Below are 27,872 nucleotides of genomic sequence, written 5' to 3'. Positions count from 1 at the left end.
TTCTTTAGCTACCCCTAATTTATTTTGAAAACAGTTAATGTTTTCGTAGAAACCTCTACGTTTTGTAAATCCTGCAAACATTTCTTTCCCCATTAATCGTTGATCTGCAGATTGTGTGCGACAAACCGCTTTCCGAGCGACCCCTGTAGCTGGCTTTCGCATTAACCACCCAACCCCCGACGATCCACCCCCGAAGTGCCGCTCCGGAGCTTTGAAGCTCGGCTTTGGGGCATGCGCAGCAGAGCGAGAGAGGGTGGGCGGCTGGACTGAGAGCGGGAGAGAGCGAGAGAGAGCGAACGCCCAAGGGGGTTGGCCATGGCCGCCGACGCGCCTTCCGCTTTGTTTTGCCATTTTTGGGTTGAAAGCTCTCGGCCGGCGGCGCTGTTGCGTTGGCGTTGCGTTTTTGTTGCGCCGGCTGTTTTGCCAAAAGTGGTAAGAGAGGGAGTGAACAGGCCGGAGAGAGGCGGAGTGAGCAGAGAGCGAGAGCGGCATTCAAAGCTCGGCTCACCTTGCTGTAAAAACTGGCAGAGTTCCTCTGTGAGTTTTCATCTCGCAGTGTGCGTGTGCGTTGTGTTTTTTCCTCTTTTTCGCCAGTCCAACGGAAGAAGCTCGCGAGTGCGGAGCGAGTAACGGTAAACGCCAGCTTGAGACCAGCGGTCCACCGTAGCATAGTGTAGTGTAGTGTCCGGTGCCGTGTCGCCTAGTGCTTTCGAGTGGAGTGCAGACGGGGGTTGCAACCAAAAAGCCCATAAAATACTAAACGCAAATAGCCGAGGAAGAAAATATTTAACACAAGTGTGTCGGCTCAGTGTTTTTGTGGTGCGAAAATCTCACGAAAAGAGGAAAAAGAAAACAAGAGGAAAATCCAATAAAAAGTGGCCCGTCGAGCATTCAGCCTCACATAGCGAAAGAGGTGAGGAGGGGTGGGTGCACTGTAACCCCAGCTTAGACGTAGTTTGTCAACGCCTATTGTGAATACCTCTTATTATTAACTTGAACATTAATACACAACATCCAATTGATTATTATAATTAACGTAATAAGTTTTGCTTTTCTAATCAGAGTTAAATCATAGTTTCATCAAAATGGAAATAAGTTATTTATTATTGTCTGTAACAACACTTTTAAATATCATAACGACCAAGTTGTGTTTTATGAATTATGGAATTATGAATTTTCTTAAATCAATTTAATTTAATTTGTAAATATAATTATTATTACAAAACTTATAATGGATTTTTTAACAGTGTTATCATAGATATATTAATATATTGCACTTTAATCAAAGATGTATCATTATTTCAACAGCAAATATATTTCTTTACTATATATTTTATTGATACCTTTCATTAACATAACAACCTATTTATGTCTAATAAGGAATATTTGTTACGATGGCTTATATGGTTTTATAGTTGTATCGCAGATACATCTGTATATGGTATTTTCATCACAGAATTATCGTTGTTTCATCAGTAATAAAATTTGTTTTAAAAGTCTCTACGAATGTATCCCTCGTCAGCTTAGTATCAAGTTTTCAGTTGATATTTACGTGCATGTATGTAAACACGAATTTTAATGTAACTAAATCTGTATAAAGCATTTTGGTACCTGTATTAATATTTTTAAATACATATATTTATATACATATACATATATTTTTTTTTTTTTAATATTATTCGGACCACATTTTTCTCCGTGTGGCCGCGGCTTATGCTGCTTGAATACACTCTTTCTTCCCAAGACCACAGTTTTCGTTGTTAAAACAAACCTCGCAGAGCAGCAAGTGACAGAGTTTTAGTTTTCCGCATTTTCCCACTTTTTCAATATTTTTGCGGCCGCGGGCGTGGTTTCCTCCTTTTTATTTTTTCCTGTTGGAGGATGCCGCATTTCGTTTTCAGTTTTGTTGACTCTTTGTTGCACCCGTCTCTTTCTGGCGGCCCCAGCTGTCTCTTTCTGCCTTTCTGTGCTAATTTGTCGTGCATTTGCAGCTGGAGAAACAACGTCAACAGCCAACTGGGGAATAACAAAAGCCCGCGCGTCCAAAAAACCCAAACTAAAGTACGAAACGAAAAAGAAAAACAGGCGCGGAAAGCTGCTCGCTAAATAAAGGATTTTCCTCCCAGCTGGAAAGTGTTGAGCGGGTGAGTTGGGCTCAAATGAATATTAATTGGCCGCGTTCGGTGCCGCTGACTGAAATGAATGGCTGCCAACTATCTCGGCCAGCGGAGAATACAAATTGGGAAATTACCCCAAATAATTCGTGCAATTAGTGGTTTAAAATAGGGGAGTAATTTGATTTGGAAGCTTAAATTATATTTTGAAAAATTTGCTAAACGTTCCACACTAGGTTTGAAGACAAACTCTTTTAATAACTTTAATTGGTAATCGATTAAAAGTGAAAATTAAAAAATTCCAAACTAAATTAAACATTCCCATTCATTTCACATTTTTCACTGATTTTGCGCTATGTTGTTTATCCATTAACCTGTTTTAATTAACTTAAAACATGAAAGCAATTATAGTTGTAACCATTACAGTTATTTTTGAGATTTGAATATTAAATGTTATCATATTGCTTTGATTAACATCCATAATAATTGATTCTACCTTGATTTAAATAATTTCAAATTTCAACGTCAATTTTTATGTTTTACATTGAATATTGTGTTGTTGTATTAAGTTCAAATATTTAATTCGAAATTGTAAATTCAATATGCACATATTTATATTTCTATTCAATTTTGTATCAGTGCACTTAATATATTCTATAACAAGATCGAAACTCAAAAAAACTACAAAATATATTATTCAAATCCTTAAAAATAGAGTTTACCCACGCCTCTTAATTGCCTTTTCCTGAACTCTGTGGTATTGTCCTAACAAATTAGATCACTCTTAATTGGAAATGTCTGTTGGCACAGGATTTATTCGGACATTTTGTGAGGCTTTGACTCCCTTAATTTTTGAAATCTTGTCAATGTTGCCATTTCCAATTTCCCGCGCCACTCCCCCCGGATTTCGATTATGTGTCCTCGTTCTGGGCCATAAAGAACCTTTTCAAAAGGTTGGGCACACACGCAGGGAAAGCAGAAGCCGTGTGCCGCGGGGGCTCGGGGAAAAGCGTGCTTTGGGGGGCATTAGATAAACAAAGCCTGTGGAGTGACCACTGGACAAAAACTGTCCTGCTGGCCACTTGCACTCCGGCTGGGAAAAGGGAAAAGGTTTCCTGCCAGTTTGGCCTGGATAGATAGCGTAGATGGTCCTGCACACATTTCCAATGCAAATTTGGCCGGCAGAACACTCAAATCAGAATCAAATAGACGCACATGTGAGGGCCAAGAGTGTTGGCTAAACAAAAGAAAATGCGACTGGCCGAAGTGCTCAAAATGCGTTTTGTCAACATTAACCCGAAATGGCCGGACGCCAGATAAGCGAGTCAGGCTTTTCGGGGCGTTGGAACGGGTGGGGATGGGAATGATTAATGCTGCAGAAATTGCTTTCGGATTTGCCAGCGAGCAACAGCTACAATGGCCTTTCCTGACAGCCGGATAACGTATTTTACACACCAAAAAAAAAAAAAAATCAAAAATCGATATCAAAATGGATTTTTATTCACTTGCAAAAGGCTGATATCCGAGATCTTTTTTCGAAACATCCAAAAGCCCAAACAGACTTGTTTTTATGTTTTGTTGAAAAGGTTACCTTTAATGGGACAAGGCTCAAAGTAACATCGCAACGGGATGTTGTTTTAATTTAATTTTGGCGGTAGACACATTTTACTACATTTTATTTTAATTGGGAGTTGCGCAAGTAAGAAATTACATTTTAGTGGAGCTTCTCAATGAGGATTTTATAGTTTAGAGGTTGATATATGCAACTTGAGTCAAACGACAATTGCATTACATAACAACATTTAAAAAACAATATTTTTGCTTAATTAATTTAGAAATTGTGTCAGCTGTAGTAATTCCGTAATATTGAAATCTTTTAAGTTTCTAACGAACTGCCCTAAATACATACATTTGTAGCTCTACAAGAAAGATTTTATTAAATAAATTCCACATGTTTAATGACATTAGGACCCACGAGAGTGTCGTTTTTCCCAGTGTATTTGTAACTGGCAAATGCACAAAGCCAAAGACGTTCCCCGCTCCTCTGTGAAGGGGGTGGCTGTGCGAGCCCGCCTGTTGCCCCGGCCAACCCCTAAGGGATGCTGCAACCCTTGAGCGAGACTCGCATCTCGAAAGGCACAGGCAGCAGCAAGCGACAAAAGGCATGAATAATTCAGGCGGAGAATGCAGCTTGAAGATGCACAGAGGGCCGAGGCAAAGAAGGCCTGGCCATATCCATGTGGCCCCGACTGACGGAATAACGAGCATAAATCCCGGCGAGGAGCTCCGGTCCTCGAAATAATTGCTTTGAGCTGCACCCCTTCTGACATGGAAATTCAGCGCTTAACTGTGACATGCCGAGTTTTCCGAGTTTCCCGGCAAAGAGCTGGCGGGGCTCAGCTTAAAGCTTCCCTTTATCGGATTAGACAGCTCAGTACATTAGGCGAATTATTACCACTGCGTGAAATAACCCCTTCTGGCCACTCGAACGGGCGTGGCCTGGCCCCATTTTACCATTTTTCCGCTTTTCCATTTTCCATTTCGCCATCTCTCCGTTTATTTCCACGCTTAGCACGTATTTCGCCAGCTAAATTAGATTGCGTGTAGCATGTGGCACAGGCAACAAGGGCCGCGGAGGTCGAGGCACCTCTTTGCAGGTGCAAACTGCGCTGTCGACAGGTTTGGCAACCAATCATATCCACCAATTTATTAAAATTTGCCGAGTCGCGTGATTCCCCCAAAAAAACTGACGCCGAGTCCCGCCCCTGAAAAGGTGGCTCAAAAGTATGCACGGATAGGTAATCTCCTGCTGCAAATTAATAGTGTTCCTCCAAAGCCAAGGACATGAAAAATACTGAGAACAAGGCTTGGCATAGTAAACAGGTGAAGCGAAATAGGGGTTTATGTCTCCGCTTTTCCCGCTTTAACAAGAATGTCTCATTACCTTGACAGCAAAGAAAAACAAGCAATAATAAGGTACTCGAGATGCATTTGTAGCTTATCAATTTGTAATTCAATAAGCGAAGCATGGAGCTCAGTAAAGAGGGCTCCAAACGAAGCCAAAGACTTGAAGTTCGATAGTTCTTGCTTAAAAAAATTTACTAAACGCATAACCTAAAGAAAATAAAAATAAAATGCACCAAGTAAATCATGTCAGATAAATACATCTTAACTCAAAGTTTACCCTTTAAAGGGTAATTAAATGTGTATTGGAAAAGTTTTGTGAATTTATATTACAACATTAAATACCTGTAGTAGTTACGTAATTATTTGAATGCTTATCATATAACAAGGCCATTAGATAAATTCAAGATTACCTACAATATCCTATAGTGTGGAATGAACTTGATATTTTAAAACCCAGGCTCATGCCTTTTGATTGCAAGGCTAATGCTTTAGAAACCTACTATCCAATCTAAATGATAGTGGCTCTTGCATAAATTAAAGATGAACCACTGATTTGTGCCAGCAAATCCTCCTGAAATTTGATATTTAAATTGTTATAAAACATTCATTGCCCAAGTTGGGCCACTTGCTGCGGACCAATTAAACTTTAATTGAATTACAACTTTTCGAATTCCTTGGCTCTCGCCCAAACGCACAGCGCCCACCGAGAGTTCAATGTCGATGCGCGCCGCCCGTTGGTCGCCAGTGGGTTAATGGTGCCCGCCCGAGGCAAACGAAAGCAAAAGGCAGAAGCCAGGGCTTGGGACTCAGATACAACCTAGCTCGGCTCGAAGACGGAGCAACCAGAGCAAGAAATCACAACCCACGCGAATCGACGAAGCGTCAAGAGAAATCATTTCATTATGGGGCAAGAGACTCTATGAGGCCGCCCGCTCCGCCCGAGCGGCCTAAGTGAATGAAAATGAAAAAGTGCTGGTGGCACACACAAGTTACGTGATCAGAATGATAAACCCGGGCTCAGCAGACGGCGGACTTACGGCGGGAGGGTGTACATGTGGGTGGGTGGTGCAGGCGGCCCACAAGTGGTCGGTGGGTGACTGATGGTGGGCGGCTGGCTGGCTGGCAGTCGAATCAAATAAATTTTCATTGTACTCGCGCTCCGGCGGATTCCGTTTCTATTATTCCGGCTTTGTTTGATGGACTCGGAGCTGGAATTAATTAAATCGTCACCGATTGTTTTAGTCTGCTGCGGGGAATGACCACACGATGGCCAAATCGGAATCGAAATCCGAGCCGAATCCAAATCAAAACGAAATTAGTGGTCAGAAAATGCGGCTCTAGTCGCTGCCGGCATTATGAAATCCGTACAGCCTTAATGGGCCTGGCAGATGTCACGGAGTTCATGGCTGGCAAATCCGGCGCAAAACAGAAATGTAATTAAACTTTTAATTAAATGAATTAAAATACCATCTCGATGACATCTGTGGGGAAATTGTCATAACCCCCATGACAACGCGGATGTTGTTGGCTATAAAAAACCACTCGAAAGCCCTCAGATTTAGGCTACACCGAAAATGTTTTTATGTTTAATGGATGCAAGATGTGTACTTTAACAACATGCTAGTTTTTATTGTAGTTAGAGTTCAGTAAGGGGTTTTCCTAGTACTAGATGTATCAAAATAAAGGTCTCATAAATGAAAGATTGTAACATAAAGTAAATGTAACCTCTATATTATAGACTGCTTATATTAGGCTTCCTAATATAACTAAAAAATAATTGAATAAGAATAGAATTTATATAAGATCATGGCAGTTAGTAAATTTCTTCACGTGTAGTTAGTTGTGCTTGGGTTTCTTTGAACTGTCAGGCTTTAATTGGAGGCAAAAGAGGCCAAATGGAGGCCAGCACTATGAATGCGGTCAGCAAATGGGTGACCACGCCCACCTGCCGCCCCTTCCGCCCCCATTTATTTGTTGGCCTGTGGGATAAAAGAGAGGCCTAAAGAGGCGAAAAGGTAGAAGCGGCGTATGTGTAACCATAAACCACCCAGTTAACCACAAAAACGATTTGGGTTCACCTCAGTATGTCCAAGTTAAAGCCTCTGGTTGCGGCGGGGGGTGCTGTGCCGGGAAGGGGGTTTCAGGTACATTGTGGGTCATGCACTTTCCACCCCGGTTATCCTTGCAAAGGGACCCGTGGGGTATTATCTTTCAGCCAGAGCCAAAAAAACTAAAGCCAATGAGCTAAGTTGGGCAGAAAAAAGCAATAGGTAACTAATGTTTTGATCTAAGTTAAATTTGTATAAGCCTAAGACTGGTTTTTCGACATCTTGCAAGACCACCCCTTCCTTTTTTATTTAAAGTCTATTTTTAGTTTAACAAGGGGTCAAGAAATGGGACTGAATAATACAGTTTTGTATTATAACCAAATTTTTAGTTCAAAAATTCCTCTTTCTACCTTCAACACGAAGTTTTTTAGCGTGTATGTAATTATACATAGTGCCCACCTTTTTCAACACTGTGGCTTCAAAATGAAGACAGAGATGTGGGTGAAGGGCTGAAAGGGCGGGGAGTGAGGGACACATTGAAAAAGCAACAGTCTGCTAAACATGGCCCACTTGGCAGGGTTGTCAGGTTCTCGTTTTTGTTCCAGTTCCCTGCTCCCCGACTCTGGTCTCATGTTCATTTTTCGGTAGTTTTATTTGCTCATCGCCGAGTGACATTTTGGCTGACGTCGGTGGACTTCCTTCCCCTCTCCCGCCCCTTTTCCCTAACCCTCTGTTTGCCCACAGGGCGGAGGACACGTGCTGTTGGCAGACGGCGTGTTCAGTTCACCCTTTCCTCCCCAGGATTTTCCCCATTCTCGGTTTGGCTTAGCCGCAGTCGGGAGTTGGTTCATTATTTTGAGCCTGGAGCACTGTGGTTCACAGTCACGAAAATGTGTTCTACGGCATACATAATTTGACCATTTTCTGACCATGAACTTATAGGAAAAAGGTGAGCTGACAAAAGAACATATAAAGTCAAAGGACAGCAGGATTCATATTTTCTAAAACGGATTTGATATATTATAATTAAACCGAAGGGAGGTCGAACTCACATGCATAACAAATCCAGGCACTAAACAATTTCAAAAAAACGGGATGAAAACGTTGTATAAAAACAATGGTATTTGCATTTATATAAACTGAACGTTATGGTATAAGATAAAAAGATACAGTTCAGAAAAATTGCTGGACTTTAATTTGCTTTTTATTAATTAATGACCATTTGGCAGGAAGTTTAGCACTCATTTGAGAAAAAGTACGTTTTACCTTTACTTTACAGTTTTTTTTTTAATATTTATTTAGTTTTAAGGATTGTCTTAAAGTGTAGCTTGCATTCCGCTGAGTGTACGTATTCTAAAAATATTTCTACAAGTTAGCACAAAAGATTGAAAAGCAAAATGAAAGCCGAGCTTTACATATTGTTCTGAAGTTCGTTATTTAATAAAAACATTGTTTTATTTCGTTTATTTTACAATTTCAATGGAGCTCCACCACTGTTCGCTCTCCTCTCTTGGGTCGATTGTGTTTTTAATTTCTTTTGATGTATTAACCCCAGACACCTCGTCGTGTGCCACCCTCATCGCAAACCAATATCATGCCGACACCCTCGAGTACTATACCTCGACAGCCGCCATCGAGCGAGAATTGTTATTGGCTTTTTATCTGGCCAAACGTTTTAAATGCAGATTTATGCAATACCCGTTTGATGCGAATATTATTTCTGGTCGTATCCGAGGACCATTGAATTCAATAAAAAAGGAATATTGTTTGTCCGAAAAGGAATCCCAAACATCCACCCATTCATTAATACTGACAAATAACCATAAACAACACGGAAGCAGCTGAAAAACTGTGGAAATTTAAAAAATATTTGTGGCTCCTGTCGGGGTTGCCGCTATAAATTCGAGTTGTGCGGAACGCCCTGGCTTAAGCCCTGTTGGACCATAAAAATTCCATCAGCAGTGGAGCAATTCCATTAGCACGAAATGATTTGATGCGGTTTTAGCTCCTGTTATCTGCGGTCGAAAAGGGGGTTCATTGGGGGCTCCTGAAATGGAGCAGGAAGCACAAGTGGATTGAAAAGTCATAAAGTCATCCTCTGCTTTCGCATTCTCCTTTCCTTTCCATTCCCTTGCTTTCACTTTGAGCGTCTTTCAGCAGGATGTTTTGTGTCTTTGGTGCTGGTAATTTTAAAGCACTTTGCTTGAGCTCTGGTATATTTTGTTTTTGCTTAAAGTGGTTCAAAATTTTAGACCGTACAGTTTGATATAGGGTTTGGCCAGTCTAATCACCTAACCCGTACCACACAGCACCTGCTCCCACCGAAACGGTGTTCGCTAATTGAAATGTATTGTGGAGTGGTCCGAAATCCTATTATATACGATTTCCAGGCCCCAGGGGTACCATTTCCCGTTCCCACTCGCAGGATAATGTGCAGTGGCAAAAGGACGGACCGGCCATGAAAATGTGTCTCATATGTGGAGTGGGGCTATGGGGGTTACTTGCGATGAGCGCCATTTGTGAGGTATCACATGAGCAGAGGCCTTCAGACATAATTTTAAATTTATTAACTTAAAAGCAGTGTTTTATCAAATAAAATATTATGATATGTATGTTATATTTAAGAAAATACATCTAAGTAAAATATTATTTAGTCTTAACTTTTGTTTTTCTCAAGTATGTTTTTTGTGGTAGTTAAATAAGATAATAAGTTTTTACAATATTTGATTTATAATCATGATGTTTAATAAATTTTATAAAGTGCTATAAACAGACCAAGTTACATCTTGAATATGCTGCACATTAGAGATGGTTCCATTTCGATAAAGTCGCACAAGTGCCCAACTTTTGCCTTCCTTTTTTGCTGAGCACCAGTAAAATGTCAGGATAATGTGAAACGTACACCTCCGAAAGCCGGGCGACAACTGCTCCTGCTGAGGAATTTAAGCACACATCAGGGGCGGAAAAAGAGGCTGAGTGGAGGCGGGTGGCAAATGCAGATGCAGCCGCCGCAGCCACAAAATGCCGGGAACGCATAAAATGCCGACATTACCGCCAGCGTTGTCGGGTTTGGTGGGGGCGGAGATGGGGCTTTGGAATTTGGTGAGGCTGATAAGCAGCGGCAGCTGAAAAGCGCCGCATGTGTGGACCAAGAGCTTCCGCTCGGAGGCGAACGGGGAGTTGGCCGTCGGAAAATGGAAAAGGAAATTGAGTGTGTGTAATGCGTACTTATGGCGCACATTTTAAATGAAATTTTCACTGGCACTATGCTTCCTGTCGCTTGTCTCCTGGCCACCCCGCCCCCTCCCCCTGCTCTCCTCGAGCTCCCCAGCTTCCGGTTTCCCCTATATCCTGTTTCCCCAGCTTCCGCTAAGTAATTTCGATTGGATTGAAGTGCGACATGCGAGCAACAGGTGGCGCTGCTGCAGGACACACCTCGAGTGGGCTGCATATTTTCCTCCTTCCGCTCGTATGTTTCGCATATTTGCCTGCTTCCTTCCTAGATGGGTAAGCCCACCCGTACATATACTCTCTTCCCGCCGCTTCTCGTTTTATTAAATTCGTGCCTGTCTGCCGGCCCAAGTCGAGGTCCTGGCCAGGAGCTTATTCCCGCCGGTGGGAGCCTGCCTTTGCTGCAACCTTGGCCCCGCTGCAGGCTCAATTCATTTTTCATGTAGTCGGGGCCCTCGCCTCGAGGAAAAACATCCGGGATATGGGGAGCAGGGGGATATGGCAAGAGATATGTAGCCTGAGCTGTGTCTTGGTCAAATGCAATATTCATTGGCTTAGACTGGAAACAATCGTGCTTCATAGGAATTTTTATTTTTTAATTTTTGATGTTTATTGTTTTGGAATAAATGACTTACATTTTTTAATATTAAAATAATGCTTAGTCATTTGACAACAATTCTATTCAATAAATTTAATTAAAGGATAAAAGAAAAAGGTTTTATATTGGCCTGGGGGTTTTTTAGAATTTGTTTTTTTCTTGCTTATTAAGGTAAAATATTTAATTTTAAGATACGGCTTGCTGTGGTCGACTATTTTAATCAAAAAGACCTCCTACCGACTTCTTAATGTCGAGTTGTGTTTCATTCACAGCATAATCAAGTCTCTTATCATTGGCCATTTTATTGCCTTATCAATGTGCTATTTATACTGCGCATTTAATTAGTTTTTCCAGCATTTTCTGCAGTGTTTTTGTGCCATGAATATTGTCACAATGCGACAAATTCCGAGCTGTGAATTCCAGTACGCCTCGCCATCTTTCACCGGCCACGTTTGTTGTGCTTCCTACAGCTCATTTGCACTCGAGTCGCGTTCTGCCGCCTGCCATCGCCAAGGAAAATAAATTTGTCAGCTTGCAGTTGCATTCGCCATTTCCCCAGTTTTCCCCCGGCCCGGGAAACCACGAAAAAGCAGCAACGTGAGCTTCATCTGCTCGCTAGTTTGTTAGCTTTTTGCCGTCAGCGGCTATTACACATTTCATTTTATTGTCACGTACGCAGTGTCTCTTTATGGCACATACTCCCCATCCCCATCCGATTTCTGTATCTATGGACTTAGGAGCCATATATAGAGCGTTTACAGTTGTCTCGCCGACCAGAATCGAACGTCGAAGGTTGTTAACTACGGCTGGGTGTGGCCACTGAATTTAAATCGCTCTCTGTTGCAGTGGAAAACCCATGTTTTCTTGCTCGAAATCAGTTTGCATTCATTGTCATTTTCCGCAGCATGGCGTCACTTAATTGAAGGCAGGCATCGAAAAATTTAATTACATCAATGGGCAAGCATATTAAATATCAATTAGGGTATTTCCAAGTGCAGCATTTGAAGTGACCAAATATTGACTCACAAGCCTCAAGTGTCAGTTTACCAGCCTATTAAGTAATTAATTAACTGGCTGTTTAATGCTTTGAGGGTAAGAAGTGGAAAGTTGTTGGCATTCTGCCCTTTAAATTACATTTTTTACTCGTTACTCTTAAAGCTAAAGGGTTTATTAGATCTGCAGGAAGTGATCAGTAAGTGATAAAAGAAAGGAGTGTTTCCAATCCTATCTCAAAAAGCATAAAATCATGCAGATTCTTGAGGTTCTTGCGCAGAGCAAGTATCTGATAGTCGTATTAATGTATTAATGATTTACATCTCTAGTCCTTTTTTTCCACGTTTAACTAACGACTACTCATAACTGCATTTAACTTCAAATTAATTATACATTCACATTTTTTCTTTACATGATCCTATTTGCAATAGCATGCTTTACTACCGTCTTATCAATTAGCAGCATTTAGCGTGTAATTATTTATATCTTTACATTTTTTACTTACATAATCCAATTTGCAATGGAATTTTCTGTAGATCCTAGAGCTTAGTTTTGCGCGGATAAAAATCTCAACAAATCTCCAGCTGCATTTAACTGGTAATTAATTGTCAGGTACCAAATGGCCATTAAGTGAAGAGCTAAGAAGTTCAGCATTTAAATTGTAAATGCAGTGGGAAAAAGAGTTCCAGTAAAATGGAAAAACTATTTCTGTTCTGGCAATTTCCATTGCTTAATGCTCATGCATTCTGAATGGCGTAAGGAGGAAAACTTTGTCGCTTATTTCTGTCATTCCGTTAAAAAAGTGTCCACAAAAGCTGCCCGAGGAAAGAAGGCGAAAGAAAGCGGTAAAAACATTTGCTCTTTGTTGCCAACAATTGGAAAACACCTGAAAAAAGTTAACTCCTGTTTAAACTTTGCGTTCGGCACGAAGCCAATTAAAATTCTATGGAATGCATTAGAGCGCAGGCGGCATTCACATTCGCGTCGCACTAATTCACTTTGCAGTTTCATCTCTTAGTTACTTATACCTTGGCCATCTCCGCCAGCCGTGGAAAATGGGTTTTCTGCACTTTCCTCGTCTTTTTTGGGATTACACGGCGCTGAGCCAAGTCAGGTGCAGGCGGTGCCGGAAATATGTATTTACGGAGGGACGGCAAAGGAGCAGCCTTATTGCATTACTTACGCTAAATAACCACTTACAAAGTGGCATTAGACGACGGAGATGAACACGGCGAACAGATCCAGATGAGGTAATGAAGGCGGTGATGCTGGTGCCGTCCCTGCTGGGAAACTAGTCATTAAAGATGTGCCGGAGGTAAACTGCCAACAGGTAGGGACAGTTCACAAAGTTCCCGAGGCAAGGCTCAATGAAAATGAGCGGGGGAAATGCAAATGGAATGTGGAGAAATCAAGGAAGCGTGCTCGAAATATGCATTCCGATACCAGAACGAATCCGTATCTGCATTTGCATCGGGTGTGCGTCTGTATCCGTGCTTGTATCTGTGTGCGGTTAAACAGGCATACGAAATACGCATACAGCACGTAAAGGGAAACATCTCGACGTGGAAAGCCCGGAAAAACCCACTTCTGGGAGCTGGCTGTCTGGTCCTGCCTTTGATTGAGTTTCCACTGCATGAAACTCGCATTGAGGGAATTGTTTCCCTCGCTGTAATTCAAAAAATTTAAAGACTTTTGTGCCTCTGATTTTTGTTTGTTATTCAAGCTTGAAGAGCTTTCATCTGGAATGTTGAGCAGCAATTAAGTGCTAGGTGCTTGAAAATGTGGATACTTCCATAAATGAGTGGATTTGCGGAGAAGGGGAAAACAGGTTCTTTGTTTTCCGATTGTTTGGGCTGTGAAGGCATTCAATTGTCCGGTTTGTCATGTAAACATAAAAGATATTTTCAATTCAATAGTTCTGAACCAATAATAAATCCCTGAATAATTTGAAGGAATTGGTTGTTTACCTAATCTTGTTGCTTACAATTCTTTAAAGGTTGAGTGGAGACTCAGGATATTTAAATATATTAAATGCAGCATACAGAGTGCCATAAAATAGTGCCCTAAACTTAACCTCAATTATTAATTGTATTATGGAAAGTCAATGCTTCCTGAGCTGCAACGATTAACGAGCAACGTAAGGGAATTTCTCAAATGCTTACACGATTGAAAGTATCTGATAAGATGCATCCGCTTTAACTGCCAGTTTGTAGTACAGCAAACTTTTCCGGCCCAACTATTTGCGTGTTGTCGAACTTCCTCGTTTTAAGGATTTTCATCTCACTGCACTGCGAATCTGCTGGCGCAGCAAGTGAGGCTCTGAAATCTAATATGGCAGAAAACCCAATTAAAACGCGGCACAAGACAGGGGACTAGGCAAGAGGAACTAGGAACCGGGAACACCACCGGCAACAAAAGGCGGCGGCTGCCTCGAATAATTTCTGGGCTTGCGGCCCGACAAGTTTAATCTCTTTGCCCGATGCTGGCAGCTGTGCTCGGTCGACTCGACTTGAATTCGGTCTGGGTATGGCTCCTTGGGGTATGCAATATATTTTTGAAATGGGTAGTGAGGAAATACCTCACTGAGAACGAAACACAAAAACTGTGCTTTGGTTGAATTACAAAATTCAAATAAAATTAAAAATATATTATAATTTTAATAAAAATATATATAAATATATAGAGAAATCCCTATAGTCGACGGCCTCGATTTTTTTTGCTCAGCTTACAAAAAAGCGCCACCTACCGTTCAATTTCTGTATGAATGTACTACATCTCTCTCGCACTCTATAGAGTCTGCGAATTATTTATATTTGTATCAGATATGAATGATTTTTGGCTCGTTGTATTGTTTAGATAATAAAAACAAAATCCTGTTTACATTTTTGCCAAGTACTAAAATATAAAGGTTATATATAAATATGTATTTGCAATACACTAAATAACATAAAATTGTTCTCTCTGTATCCAATCGTTTAATTTTTGTTTTTATTATATCGTTGCAGAGAGTGTCACTAACTGAATGCTTATTCCTGCCCGGTAAGTTTATTGAACACATTATGGCGTGGAAAACCCCCGTTTAAGAAAGAGTTCCAGCAGGGTGTGTTAACATGTAGGTTACTGGCTCAAGCAGGTTGACAAATACTTGGTCAAGTGCTTGGCAAATGCTGGCTTTTCTTTTGTGGGGAAGGAAAGCTTTTAGCGAAAGTGGATGGGATGGCAATATGGAAATGCCAACTTGAACTTTGATCAATATCAGCGAAGTTGCCCCACCCAATTTCCATTTCTCTCGATTACTTTGGGTCATAAAGTGCGAGAAGAAAGAACTAATCGCTGGTCAACCATAAAAGGGGTAAAGGGCAGGAAAAAGTTATGGCCTCCATATAGTATAAAAAGAAGAGGGCATGTCGCAGGCTACCAGGATAAAGGGTGGATGGTCACACCACACATGTGGCTTTTGTTGCAGTTTCGTGTGACATCTTAAGTGCATATGGCTGCAGGTCGCTGCTTCTCCGGATCCGGCGGATGTTAAGCCACCGCTTACCGGACCCGCTTTTACGGCTGCAATTTGCCAAGACAAAGCCATCGGATATCCTTCCCTGCGGCTCCCTTTTTTCGTTGTGTGTGCTGGTCTACAATGTTACAACGTTCCGCAGAGCGAAGTATTCATAAAGATTTGATGAAGACAAGGCAGCTCGGGATTAGATAGAAGTTTTTGCTTTAAAATAGCGCGTCAAATGATTTTACTCGTCGGGGAAAAGAAATAGATTTAAGTTTTTCACAGAAAGCAAGTTCTGGTAGCTAATACTTATGCATACTCGTATATGTTTGACCTTATTTAGTAAAAAAAAGAAGAAAAAACTGATTGAACCACCCCTTACTATTTCTAACTCAAAAAAAGATTATGTAAATAAGCTCCTATTATTCTAAGATATTGAATGAGCTTATAAAAGCTTGAAATAGTTTATGAGTACGGGATGGTATGAAAGAGTAGAGTTTGTTTCCAATACTTGGCAATCCCCAAATCAATCCTTTAAGAAGTTTAATTTTAAGCTCATCAAAATTGCACTCCATGCGATTATGTTTGCCGCACTGGACTCCAATTAGAAGAGAAAATTCCCTGGTGTACAAACCTAACATCATTGAATGGCTCCATCACTCAACTAGTTTTTCCATCTTGATCTCTCTTCGTTTTGTTTTCTCCACCGAACCGTGTTTTTCCAACCTCCCTTCGCCCCATTGAAGTTATTTGGCCCTGCCTCGACCAGTATGACAAAAGTAGCTCAACTTGTTTTTCTTTTTTATTATTTCTCCGTACTGCCGAAGAAGATTTATCGATGGCCGTGCCAACTCATACATAAACTGTTCAAGGGAGCACGTCCCTTTGCCATAAAAACACGAATATGAGCGAAATACTCCGACATGAATAAAAAAGGAGGAAACTGCAAGAGAAGGTGGCTTGCCTGCGATATTCCAGTTGATTTGAGGCCATGTTGGGTTTTACACAAACACAACAAGCAGATTCCGAAGGCATATCAACTTGTGAAAACAAAGTATGAAAATATAAATTATTTTCGATCTAAAAAGTAGAACAATTCGTTTTCAATCATTTTATAAAAAATGGAGAAATTGCTTAGTGCATATTAAGCTTCCATGTGACTGCAATGATTAGACATGGCAGCTAATATAAAAAGCAATTTCACGCGATTTCCGCACGCAAATCGAGTGCCAGTAAACCGAAAACCACCAGAAACTCAACGAAAATTGGAGGAACTCGCTATGCTAATTGGAGGGCGTGGCCAGGTGGCTATCTGAAATTGAAACTGGCGCTGATTATCTGGCCGACCGCTGCTGGAGCACGTTCATCTGCCACCCACTCGGCGTGGGTTGGGGCAGTAAAAACTTATTAAGCGATGCTGAGAAGGACGCAGGACTCGCAACTTTCCCCAAAACACGGACAACCGAGACTTCGACATTGGAGAAACCCCTCTTTGGGTTCGAAAGCAACGGGCGGAACGGAGGGCCAAAAGGATAAATGGAGAAACATTTGGCCGAAATGTGTCGTTGCCTTGGGGCAGGACCGTAATAAAACCGGGGAATAAAACGGAATAAAAATATAAAAAATGCGCATACGCCGCATTGGCTTCGTCTGCCCTATAACAGACATTAATAATATATCCCCGTTTCCGCTCCAGACTCCTCCCCATCCGCTTCCAGGGGCAAGTGCGATAAACCGTTTAGCAACATCCGGAAACAGAAAAAGAGGCGAGGAGTGAGCGGTAGGAGAGCCAAAGGAAATAGTGCAAAGCACACTCCCTGGGAGAGCTTGCTGCCCCCAGCAGCCCCCCTTTGTCTCGGAAAATGTACATGCTAATTTGATTCATTACTGGCTCCTGCTGGGATCTTAATTGAGGTAATCAATGTATCCGTAAGCGGATTTAGTTCGAGCGGTGTCCATGGACCCAAATCAGCTTAGGAGCCCAATGCAGCTTGCTTTTCATTTTCAATTTTGCATTCTTCATCTGGCATGCCGTGAACTCCAGTCGCATTCAATAACCAGAAATATAGAAAATGTACGCAAATATTTTTCAATAAGATATTTGCTCATATCCACACACAAAGGGCCGGGCACCAGCAAAGGCATCGAAGTATATTGGGAAAACTTTGGCGACGGCACCAGCACCTCCTTCTACTCTTCCTCGACCAACTTTTTTGCAAAGCCATCTGCGGAAAAGTTTATTGCGATAAATGAAAATAGGAAGCGCACAACGAACAGTTACAACAAGATGTTGAAATAAGTTGTCAAGCCAACGCATCCGTCTGTTTTTTTCCCTTGTTCCATTCTTGTTTTCTGGGCGTGTATAGTTTTCCACTTGTCTGACTGCTGCGGCTGTCGGCGATAAGCGCAGGGCATTGATAAACATCCCCATTCTCCGCGCACCGCAACTCCATTTCCTTCCCGCAACCAGTTTTCTTTCGCCCCTCTGAGGTGCGGATGAAGTGGATGTCAGGGAGCGACAAAGGCTGTGTCGTGCCCACAATTGGTTGTCCTGACAAAACGGCTGGCCCATGTTGAAGTCGAGGGGAATATAATGCACTGGGAGATAATGTATAAGATGTAGATAGATAAAGTATCTACTGGATAGTGTTTGCTCTAAAAGTGGGTACCTCCTACTTGGTACTCAATAACTTATATATTCACACAATTCAGATAAGGGTTATTCCAGCTTAAGTTGAAATACAAATTTGTGAAGTAACTTATTTACTTAATAGGACCATATATGATTTAAAATTCAATTTTCGGAACAGTGACATATCTTAAAATATATCAATTCAATATAAACATATTATAAACGATAATACTCTGTGTATTTGACATGGAATCATACAATTTAAGCTTAGTATAGATTATAATCAAACAATCATAGTTATCATTATTTATATGATATAAGATATATCACATCTATGTGATCTGAATCCAATCGGTACATGACTTTAATTTCGAGTTCGTTACTCCATCTCGCCAAGTTCTTCTTTCCCTCCTTCGCTGCCTCACAGCCGCTCAATTCTTAAGGTTGAGGTCGTCGTCGTTGATTTTCCGGACCTCTGCGGGCGGCAGGATGATAAAGTGGCCCGGGGGAAATGGGAAAACGGGTGGATGGTTGGTTGGGTGGTTGGGAAAGTAGGCGGCGACTGTCAGTGGGACACTTGGCTGTCAATGGCAGTTGAGTTACGACAAAGCGAAAAATTGCATGGCGGGCGCGCTTCTTCGATGGATTCCCTGGCTTGTGGCATTTTTCACGCGTCACCTGTGGCAGATAGAGGTGCTCGACGGGAAGCCTCCTGTCTTGGCTTCGTAAGCCCTGGGGCCTAGGCCTACGGAGCTGGGTTGAACGAACTCCCGCAATCGATGTGCGTGTGCTGTCCCCATTGTGCGGGCTATCAGATACACATACATCCCGGCACCGATGGCGTCTGCCAGGATAAGCCAGAAAAGGCAGCGGCAGGATAGGCCCAGCAGCCGCCTGACATTCATTTGATAACATTTTATTAGCATCAGACGACGGCGGTTATCTCGTGGCTGCACTTCACATTTCCGCCGGCAGACAGATGGAAACTACAATGATTGTCAGTCACAATAAATGCAAACAGTTGCCACGTCCATTGGACCGCTGGCTTTGCAGGGGGCAGTGGCATAAATATCGGGCCGATTCTGTCAGGTGCAAAGCCCTCTACGTGGCTGCGGCTAGTCACGTCTGCCACTCGTGTTTATGAATGACACTCCGCACTCCGATACGTAACTGCATTACGAGCGGCAAGGGATTACTATGTTCAAGTCCTGTGCAGGGGATAATGCGCTGCAATGGCTCTCACTCGGATCACTCCGCCAAGCTGATATGCAAGCTGATATGGCAATTGAAATGCTCTTGAATTGCACGGCTTAGGTACATTGTGGGGCTCTGCGGATGGGCCAAGGGAAATAATTAAACAGCAACATTCAGAGCAGAAAAAAATGGGTTTTGAAATATATTAACCACTTACTGAAAACATGAAAAAGCATTTATCAAAACCAAATAATCATTTAAACTGAGGCACAACGTGGAAATCTCGTTATCGAAATCGAAATAACCATATTCTCTTGACATAAATATTTGGAGAGTAGTTGGATATTTGAACAAGTAAAAAGAACTATGACGATGAAGTATTTTATGTACATATATGTTTAGCTTAACTCTAATTTATATGTGAGAAAAGAAATGGGGTAAAATGTGAGCTAAAGGTATTGTGAACTACTATTTATTGGTAATGTCATGTTTAAGTCGTTAAAAACAAATGAACGATGAACAAAATGTGTATCTTACTTACCCCTCCTTTCCAGCTTACATAAAATTAAAAAAAAACAGGAATATACCTTTCAATGCTTATTGTTAATTGAGTGTATTATAGATATATTTATCCGCCAGGAGCATATTTAGCTTTGTACGCAATTTCGAGATAGTTGCCATGCCTTTGTTACTTTTTTGCCGCCCCATGTGCAGTTGGCTTGAATTACACCATAAAGGAAAACTATGCAGCCTGCGGTTGTCATTTCCAACCCCAACATCTGAGAGCCCAGAGCCCACACTCCACCTCTGGGGCTTTCTCATATTTTGAAATAATTGGCATTTGACTTTCGTAAACATTGGTAACCAGTGCAATTGCAGGGCTTCAGCTATTTCATTAGGGGGAATGCTGTCTTTGTGGCTTGAGAACAAAGTCTGGAAATACGGAATTGTTTTAGCCAAGTGAAATTGTGGGGAAAATGTTCTGTGGTTCCTGGAGCGGAGTGCGATTTATTTTGCTGATTAATTGAAAGGCGCAGGCGGAGTGGCAAGGTGGGTGTCATTGCAATTTCGCAAATCGCTTGGGCAACTCAGGCTTTGACCTTCGTTTTTGGGAGCGGAGCAACAAGGATTCGAAAGGATGCTTGTACAGGATGTTCGGTCGGAAAACGTAAACAAACACTTGTCCAAGGCTAGGTCGGGTTTTCGAGAGTTTTCCGTAGATGTTTCTCCGAGTCTACGAGCTTTCCCACTGCGCAGAAGCACTCTCTTATCCTGTGCCACCTGCCCCTTCTTTTTTGTTTGTCGAGCTTTTCGTGACGTCACAGAGACGCCGCCAAAAAGGACTCTTTAGCCAAATGCCAAGGACTCGAGCTCAGTGCCGTTCGAGAAATTCGCCAAGTGAGACGTTCCCAGCGCCAGAACTATTCGCCAGATATCACATCCTTCGGATTCTCTCCCTCTCTCATCTGAGAGTGTGTGCGTGGGCGGCTGTGTGTGTAGGTGTGTCAATAAAATCAACAAGAGCGTGGCCAAAAACTTTCGACCAAAGCGTGTCCAACAAATTAGAAAGCCAAAAAAAATTTACCAAAAAATAAGACTCCAGCTTGCCCACGTGCTGGGAGCACTGCTTATTTTTCCCGTCGAAATCCAAGGTAAATCTTCCCAAAACAAACAGCAAAGACACAGCATCGCCCGAGAAAAATCAACAACAACGGTGCGGAAAACAACTGAATTTTCCGGGGGAGGGGGAAACCACCTCTAGTGAAATTCGGTCAATATTTGTGCGAGTGTGCGTGAAACTGGGAAATTTTTTTTGGCATTTTTATGCTGCTTGTGTGCGGAGAAAAATAAAGAAAAATCCAATGGAAAAGCGAATAGGGAAAATCTGTGTCAGTCACGAATTACGCACTATCTCATTGGGAATTTGGGGCCTCTTGGGTTTTGTGAATGAATAATCAGAGTGCCTGCACACATTTTTAAACCGATTTGCGCCTGTGCCAATCTTTTTTAAATTCCAAGTGGTGTCTTCACTAATGACAACACCATTAATTGACGCCAGACACGACAGCCATTTAACTGCACAGGGAGAAAGTAGGATAATAATTGGGATTTCTTTAAGAAATATACCTCTTCATATAATAAAGAAAGGTTTAATTAATGTTTATGACGGAACATCGGTGTATTTTTTAAGTAAGAATTGTTAGGCAAGTAGACAATTAAAAAGTTTACTTACATAGTATACCTTAATATGAAGAGGATTTTGCTTTTTTACACAGAAAAATACAATAATATTGAAATAAATACTTTATTAAAATTGCAGAACTAGTGGGAATAAAGTTGAAGTACATTTTCTGAGTTGTAGGCTGTTTTTAATTACAAAGGTACTTCTTAAGCAACCGCGTTTGCGGTGGGCGATGTGTATTTTCAAGAAATCAAGCCATATGGGTCAAAAGTATGCTACCTGGCTGAATAAATCAAAGGCGGATGGCAGCCCGCTGCGAGGGGTAAATGTGAGTTTTTACCACGACTATACGTAACGCATACGCCATGTGGACCCCAAAGGCTACCAACAGTGCGTCGCGTAATAAATCGCCCGACAATAACTCATGGCGAACATGAGAAGGGGTGGAAAAGGCGGCAATTCGGGCCAAAGGAAGGGGTAACTTAAGCTAACAGAACAAGGCCGGGTTGCGCCCAGGAAAGTCGCAAACTGAAAGCTATTAAGGCAAAAGACTTAAAGACTTTGGCCACCCACCTCCGGAGACGTTTTTCCCCTATTTTCCCATCCTGTCCCCAACACACTCACGCATCCGCTTCCTGCCACAAGGAAAAACAACGAAAACTCACTTAGCTGGCCTGCCCCAGCCTCTCTTTTCGCCAGACTCACTTGACATGCTCTTAATACCAAATAAAAACAAGAGCTCAAGGACGCTGAGGAAACACTCCGTTCCACTTTTGCACTACGGTGAGGCCACCCCCCCGGCCACCCCGTCATGTGTAAATTTTTAATGTTGCCAAGACCCCCAAATGTAGGTTATCAAATTGTGTTCAAGTTGTCTTCGCCGAAAGCCCCGGAGGAAAAGTTTTGAAGGCGCCGGCGCCCCATGCCTGCTGAAAAACATTTTAAATGATTTTGTTGTCGGCGCTCGGTTGTTTTTTGCCCACTTCCCCTCTTGTGACCCCCTGCCAATTGGGTCAAGCATTTACATTTCACGCCTAGTGAAAAACTCGGCCGGAACTGCACTCCCCATCGGCGGTGCTGAACACGATCTGTGCATCGCCTCGCGGTAGCTGCGTCTATTTAGCCAAATTAAAAACACAAATTCAACTGCGCTCTGCCGGCTGCCACTAATTAATTGCAAACTAAATGAGTTTCTCGGCATAAAACTTTATCCACAGCAAAGCTGATTGCTGTCAGTTTTGTGGCTGCAACAGGAGGGAAGTGCTGGCTCTGTAGATTGCAGCGAAATCGCTCGGCAAACAAACGGAGGGCGGCGAGGGTTTGTGTGGCTACCCTTTTCTGGAGGAGCGGTCCTTGCACAAATTGTAATTTGCGTTGCTCACACACACTCCCCTCGCTCCACCGAAGTTTTCGGGCCGAGAAAGGGGCAAACCAGCGAGTCATGCAGGAAATTAGGGCTTAAAGCAAGTGCAAAGCCGCCGGCGCACTGGATAAGTCCATGTCTTAGAAATGGCACCGTTTAGGAACACGGTAAAAAAATATCCTGGTCAAGTGGAAATTTAGAGATTCTCCTATTCTCGTAAACTTAAAAAAATATAATAAACATATTAATACAAAATGGTTTGAATGTAAATAGATTGAAGAGGTTCCATAAAGAAAATAGAATAACCTTTAAGATTTTAGTTTTAACAATTTGTGATAAAATTCAAAATATATGCTTACATTTTAAATTATAATAATTATAATGAAAGTGTTTTTAGGGGCAGGACACTTAAATTTAGTTGACCAAACCAATACCAAGTTGATCTCAGAGCCTTTAAACCCATTTTAAAACAAAGATATAGTACGTTCCCTTTCTTAAAGAAAGGCTTTAGCCATTTCTACAATTGTTAACCATTTTCAATAAGCAATCATCGTTCCAGATTGTTGTTCTCTCCTTATGAATTACCATTGCCATAAAGTAGGATATTATTCTTAAACAAGTCCTTAAATAATTCCCTACCCTCTTTATGAATCACCACGGGCATGAGTCACACCGTTCAATTTGCAGGGGCCAATGGAGTTAGCAGTTCGGAAATAAAGAGTTCGCTCGGTGTTAATCCAATTGAAAGCTGGCGAGCGGAAGACGTCGGTGCTCAGCGCAAATGGCCAGGACCTTAATGACCGCTGTCGGGATGGACAGGACGAGCCGTCAGTCACTCATTTCTCATTTGACCGGCCAGTGAGCCATTAAATTCCTCCCGGCGTGTGCGGCGTATTTGGTTTCGATGACTGCCCGCGGCGTGAATCTGTTAATTCAACTTATTAATTTTCATTGAATTTCCCCGCTCGCCACTGCCACTGCCAATGTCAATTGTCACCGAGTTGTGGCGCCCCCAGGGTTCAGGACTTCGACATAATGGCGCACTTGGGCGGGCTCGGTGGTCTGTGGTTAGTGTAATCAAGTCAGTTGGAAATATTTTGCTCAGCACAAATGCTGCATTAATTTGCATGCATTTCGATTGCCAATTCACAATCAATATGCCAAGCTTATGGCCCAGTTGTTTGGCAAATGCATTTCAACATTTCCCCTCTCAAGGTCTTGATTTATTTTAATTTGAGTCGAGCCTCGGCTCCGGTGTATCGAATAAAAATTGATAAATGAATTTGTCGTAAGAGCGTAGGCCATAAATTCTAAATATTTTGCCTGCTGCTTCGAGAGCTTGAGCCAGAAACGCACACGTGGGACCCTAATAAAAACCAATTTATGAAGCACACTTCTCAGGGCAATCGCCGGCCCTCATGCAGCTTGGCATTAGTACTATACGAGTATATGGTTCAGGACGCACAGAGAGACACATTGAAAGCCCTGGGGCTTAATTGAATGCGAAGGCAAGTGCATAAGCAGCGTCACCAGCAGGCCGCAAATCAAATAAGTTGGGCGAAAACAGGTCAAGTGCTCGGCCTTAGCTGGAAGCTGGCTGAAAACTGGGAGGAGCTGGGAGCAAGATGCTCCTGGACAAAGGAAAGCACTTAGTTGGCCCCAGCAACACGCTGCTTTGACTCGTGATATGTGTGTACCCAAACATTCGTCTGCTGACGTTCAGTTGAGTGCACATAATCGGCATCTCGCTTTGAGGCAGGAACAGGGGAAGTTGGGAAACCAGGAACTCCGAGAAATGCTTTCAAATCGCCACCCACTTTCCACTTGACGAGTCCCCTGGGCGGCGGCTAATTTGTTCTGCTTCGACACAAATTGTAACTAATTTTAGGTGCTCAAGTTTCTGCTTTCATTGCAATGCAAATTGCCGGACAACCTGGTCAAACCTAAAGCCCCAGAAGTTAAGTTACAAAAACGCAGCACGGGCTTGCTCGAAGCTTGACAAGCGATTTTCCGAACTATGTCGACGGCAGACTTGGGAGAAAAGAGGAAGTTTGACAAGCGCTGCGACAGGCGAAACTTTCTAAGCGGAAAATGGTGTCTTCCATGCACAATGGGAGATGTCTGAGGCATATGGAAATGAAAAATGTATTATAAAGTTTAAAAGTGCGCTTACAAAATGTTAGGGTTAATTCACTTTTAGCTAAAGTATTTTATAGCTATCTATGATTCTTGTAATACCCCTCTTATGTCGAAGGAATAAAAATGTTCCCGGCGCAAATTATTTTACCTGTAAATTGTCAGATCTTTGGGATTTCATTTAACTTATTTTATTATTTATTTACAAATTATTTTTTACTTGTGAATTTTGCCCCAGAACTGCGAAATAGTGCTGGCGTTCTTGGCCGCGTAGAGGTGGTTCAGCTTCCTGAGGAGCTTCTCCTGCTTGACCTCGTCCTTGCGCACCTGTACCTTCTGGTTGTGATCGTTCAGGTTCCTCAGCCGTTTCGAGATAGCGGCCGTGCGCTTCCGCACGTGCTCGTCCATGTCGCGGGTGATGCGATCCCGGGCATCCAGCCAACTTTGGGTGGTCTGCCGGTGGTGGCGATCCGCGATCAGCGCCACTCGCGCCAGGCGGACGGACAGCTGCTCCACCTTCTGCTCGCCCAGCCAACTGCGCCGCTCCTCAGCTTCCCCCAAGCGCTGTTCCTGGGGGCGTGGCGGCGGAGGGCGGTACTTGCGGTGCAGACCGCTGGGAGGATCATCTCTCACAGGATCCTGGAGGTGCACATAATACGCCGATTGGCAGGGCCCACGCGAGTCAAAGGGATTGCTCATAATTTGGACAAGTCTGTCGGTTAATTTTGGACCAGGCCCAAAAGTTGAAGGACCTAAAAAACACTGCTTACTAGCTTTCAAAAAAGATGTATATATTCCTTTTTTAAAATTTTGACATTCTCCATACAATATGTATACCCTGATTCTATCTACACTCAGAAAAAAATTACCTTACAATTTGCTTTTGTTTTAAATTTTTTTAATATAAAAATTGCTAAATTCTTAATTAGCCTTAGAAAACAAAAACTTAATTTTGATGGACATACCGACAGACGGACGGAGAGACAGACAGAGGGACGGACGGAAGACAGGCATGGCTAGACCGACTCGGCTGGTGGTCCTGATCAATATATATACTTTCCGATTCATTCGCTTATTTCTTAGAAAAAAAATTAATGGCACATTTCAGTTTATCAATTTTGTCATTAATTAATAAAATATTTCTTAGTTCATTGGCGTTCTAGAATCACGGGGGATTTTCTAAAGTTTAGGCTGTTTTTCAGAGTGCATGGATTTTTCAACCGGCTTGAATTAATTAGTCCCAAAGATTGGTTGTTAAAAGTAGGCTTACAGAACCCAAGTAAATAATCCACACTTAGACTTTAAAAAAGGTTGTAAGCTTCTAGGGAAAAAATCCCAATAAGCAAACTCGAAAACCGTTAATGGTAACATTGCCTGGCTTTTTAAATAATCCTTTCACAAAATGGGGAGCTCCTAAAAGCTGGCAGCCATAGTTTGCGATGCAGAAAATAAGCGAGGTTCATATTAAAACAGACAACCTAAAGGGCACGTTAGCAGTATATTCGGTAGTTAAGAGGACCTCATCTATCTGCGGGCTGTCCGTGTCTGCGTGGAACATAAATACCCATTCAGCCGGGCAACGGCGCCGCAACTCCACCAAACTTCATCTGTGCTCGTGGCTCGGATGTAACGCAAAAGTTGCTTGTTATTATTATGATTAAAGTTTGTGCTGCTAGTGTGGCCCACGCCGCATTACTGTGGCTGCCACGCCCCCAACCACCGGGCTGCGCCCCCATTCTGCCACCTGGCTCTGCTGCTTTAATATAAATGTTTGTGGTTTCGTCGTCAAGGTGCTTGCGAATCGGCTTTAAGTGTGGGGTCGGTCGCTGCTGTGGGCCAAAGGCTGGCTGGTACATATGTAGGTAACATATGCGCATAGGTGCTCTATCGCCCGACCCCAAGCATCCATTCGGATCAGGGGCTCCTGGCGAGATTGTGAGAAAAAACATGAAGCCAAAACATGACCGCAGCATATTTTGCTGGTCATCCTTTGTTGTAGTTGGTCTTAAAGCGGATTAAACTTAAAGTATTTGCGTGGATGGGGCTGGTTTTGGGCTACAGCTTGCTGAGCCTTATAAATATACAAATATATAGCTGAGTGTAAGGCTAAAATAAGCTGAGCTTAGTGCATATTTCGAATGAATTTTAGCCCAATAACTGATTTATAACTGTTGAAAATGGATTTCTATTATTCACAGCACACTGTTATAAATATTTTAAAACTCCAGTGGCTTTGTGGCGCGCTTCCATACCATTTATTCACCCCCAGTGCTCTCTGCCCTTTATTTTCGTTACGAGTTCAAAACTATACGTAATGACTTCTTTTTGGTCAAATGGAAAAGTGCATGTCATGTCACCTTTGGTTTCCAAACAGTTGAAGTTACGAGTGCCTTGTGGGGTAGTTTTGGGCCCGGTGTCACACGCTTCAAGCCCAGTTAACAGCTGTCACTCCGCCCCGCAGAGACTCCGCTCCGAGTTGCGGGCCAGAGCTGTAATTTAAGTTTTACCTTAGGAACAGCTGGCTGAACAGACAACTGCAGCAGGAGCACTGCGAACTGCAAACTGAGAACTGCGAACTGAGCGTTGACATGCAACGGCCACAAAAATGGGAAAAAACCAAGTCCAAATGGAGGTTTACGGCTGGCGTTGGCCTACATGCAAACAACTAAGCCCGCCAGGGATTGCAGCTCAAAGCTCTCAGTTTTTATGACCATTTGGTGGGGAGACCCAAATTAGTCGAGCTAAGAACAAAAAATCGTTGCATGCCCAAAAGCCGCTGACTGAAAATTTCCATTTCTGTTTACTTACAGGACAACTCGCAATTGAATGGGAGTTTGAACAGCGAGGCAGTGAGAGGGACAGCCAGCTTAGCGTACGTATTGACCCTGTCTCCCCGTCTCTAGGGCTTTACACTGAGAAAGATGTAACCCACGTTGGTTCTTAATTAGGAGTTACTTTTTCACAGGTCACTTAGA

At 42.5% G+C, this 27,872-nt stretch overlaps 2 protein-coding genes across 10 annotated transcripts in view; one reads left to right on the top strand and one right to left on the bottom strand.

Annotated features, from left to right (window-relative positions):
- Positions 1 to 586: 586 nt before the first annotated feature.
- LOC108026632 (kazrin) overlaps positions 587 to 27,872 on the top strand; it is a 41,901-nt gene continuing 14,615 nt past the window's right edge. For 5 of the 9 annotated variants that reach the window (XM_050887727.1, XM_044092071.2, XM_050887724.1 and 2 more), the window contains exons 1-4: positions 587 to 913; positions 1,992 to 2,144; positions 14,897 to 14,930; positions 27,708 to 27,769. The gene's annotated coding sequence lies outside the window, so the exon portion shown is untranslated. Of the gene's footprint in view, positions 914 to 1,991; positions 2,145 to 14,896; positions 14,931 to 20,606; positions 20,869 to 27,707; positions 27,770 to 27,872 lie in introns of those variants that run through there. The other 4 variants (XM_044092073.2, XM_050887726.1, XM_050887729.1 and 1 more) reach the window with 4 other exon arrangements.
- Positions 25,073 to 25,717, bottom strand: LOC108026636 (uncharacterized). The gene has a single exon (XM_017097657.3). It carries the CDS (start codon positions 25,594 to 25,596, stop codon positions 25,114 to 25,116), a length of 483 nt encoding a protein of 160 aa, XP_016953146.1. The 5' UTR covers positions 25,597 to 25,717; the 3' UTR covers positions 25,073 to 25,113.

Source organism: Drosophila biarmipes, chromosome 2R (genome assembly GCF_025231255.1).
Source record: "Drosophila biarmipes strain raj3 chromosome 2R, RU_DBia_V1.1, whole genome shotgun sequence".
Taxonomy (NCBI): domain Eukaryota; kingdom Metazoa; phylum Arthropoda; class Insecta; order Diptera; family Drosophilidae; genus Drosophila; species Drosophila biarmipes.
Note: the sequence above shows the minus strand (reverse complement) of the source record. Positions and strands in the feature narration are given on the sequence as shown.

Excerpts from the sequence above, each read along its gene's own strand:
- LOC108026636 (XM_017097657.3), bottom strand. The coding sequence starts at position 25,596 with ATGAGCAATCCCTTTGACTCGCGTGGGCCCTGCCAATCGGCGTATTAT.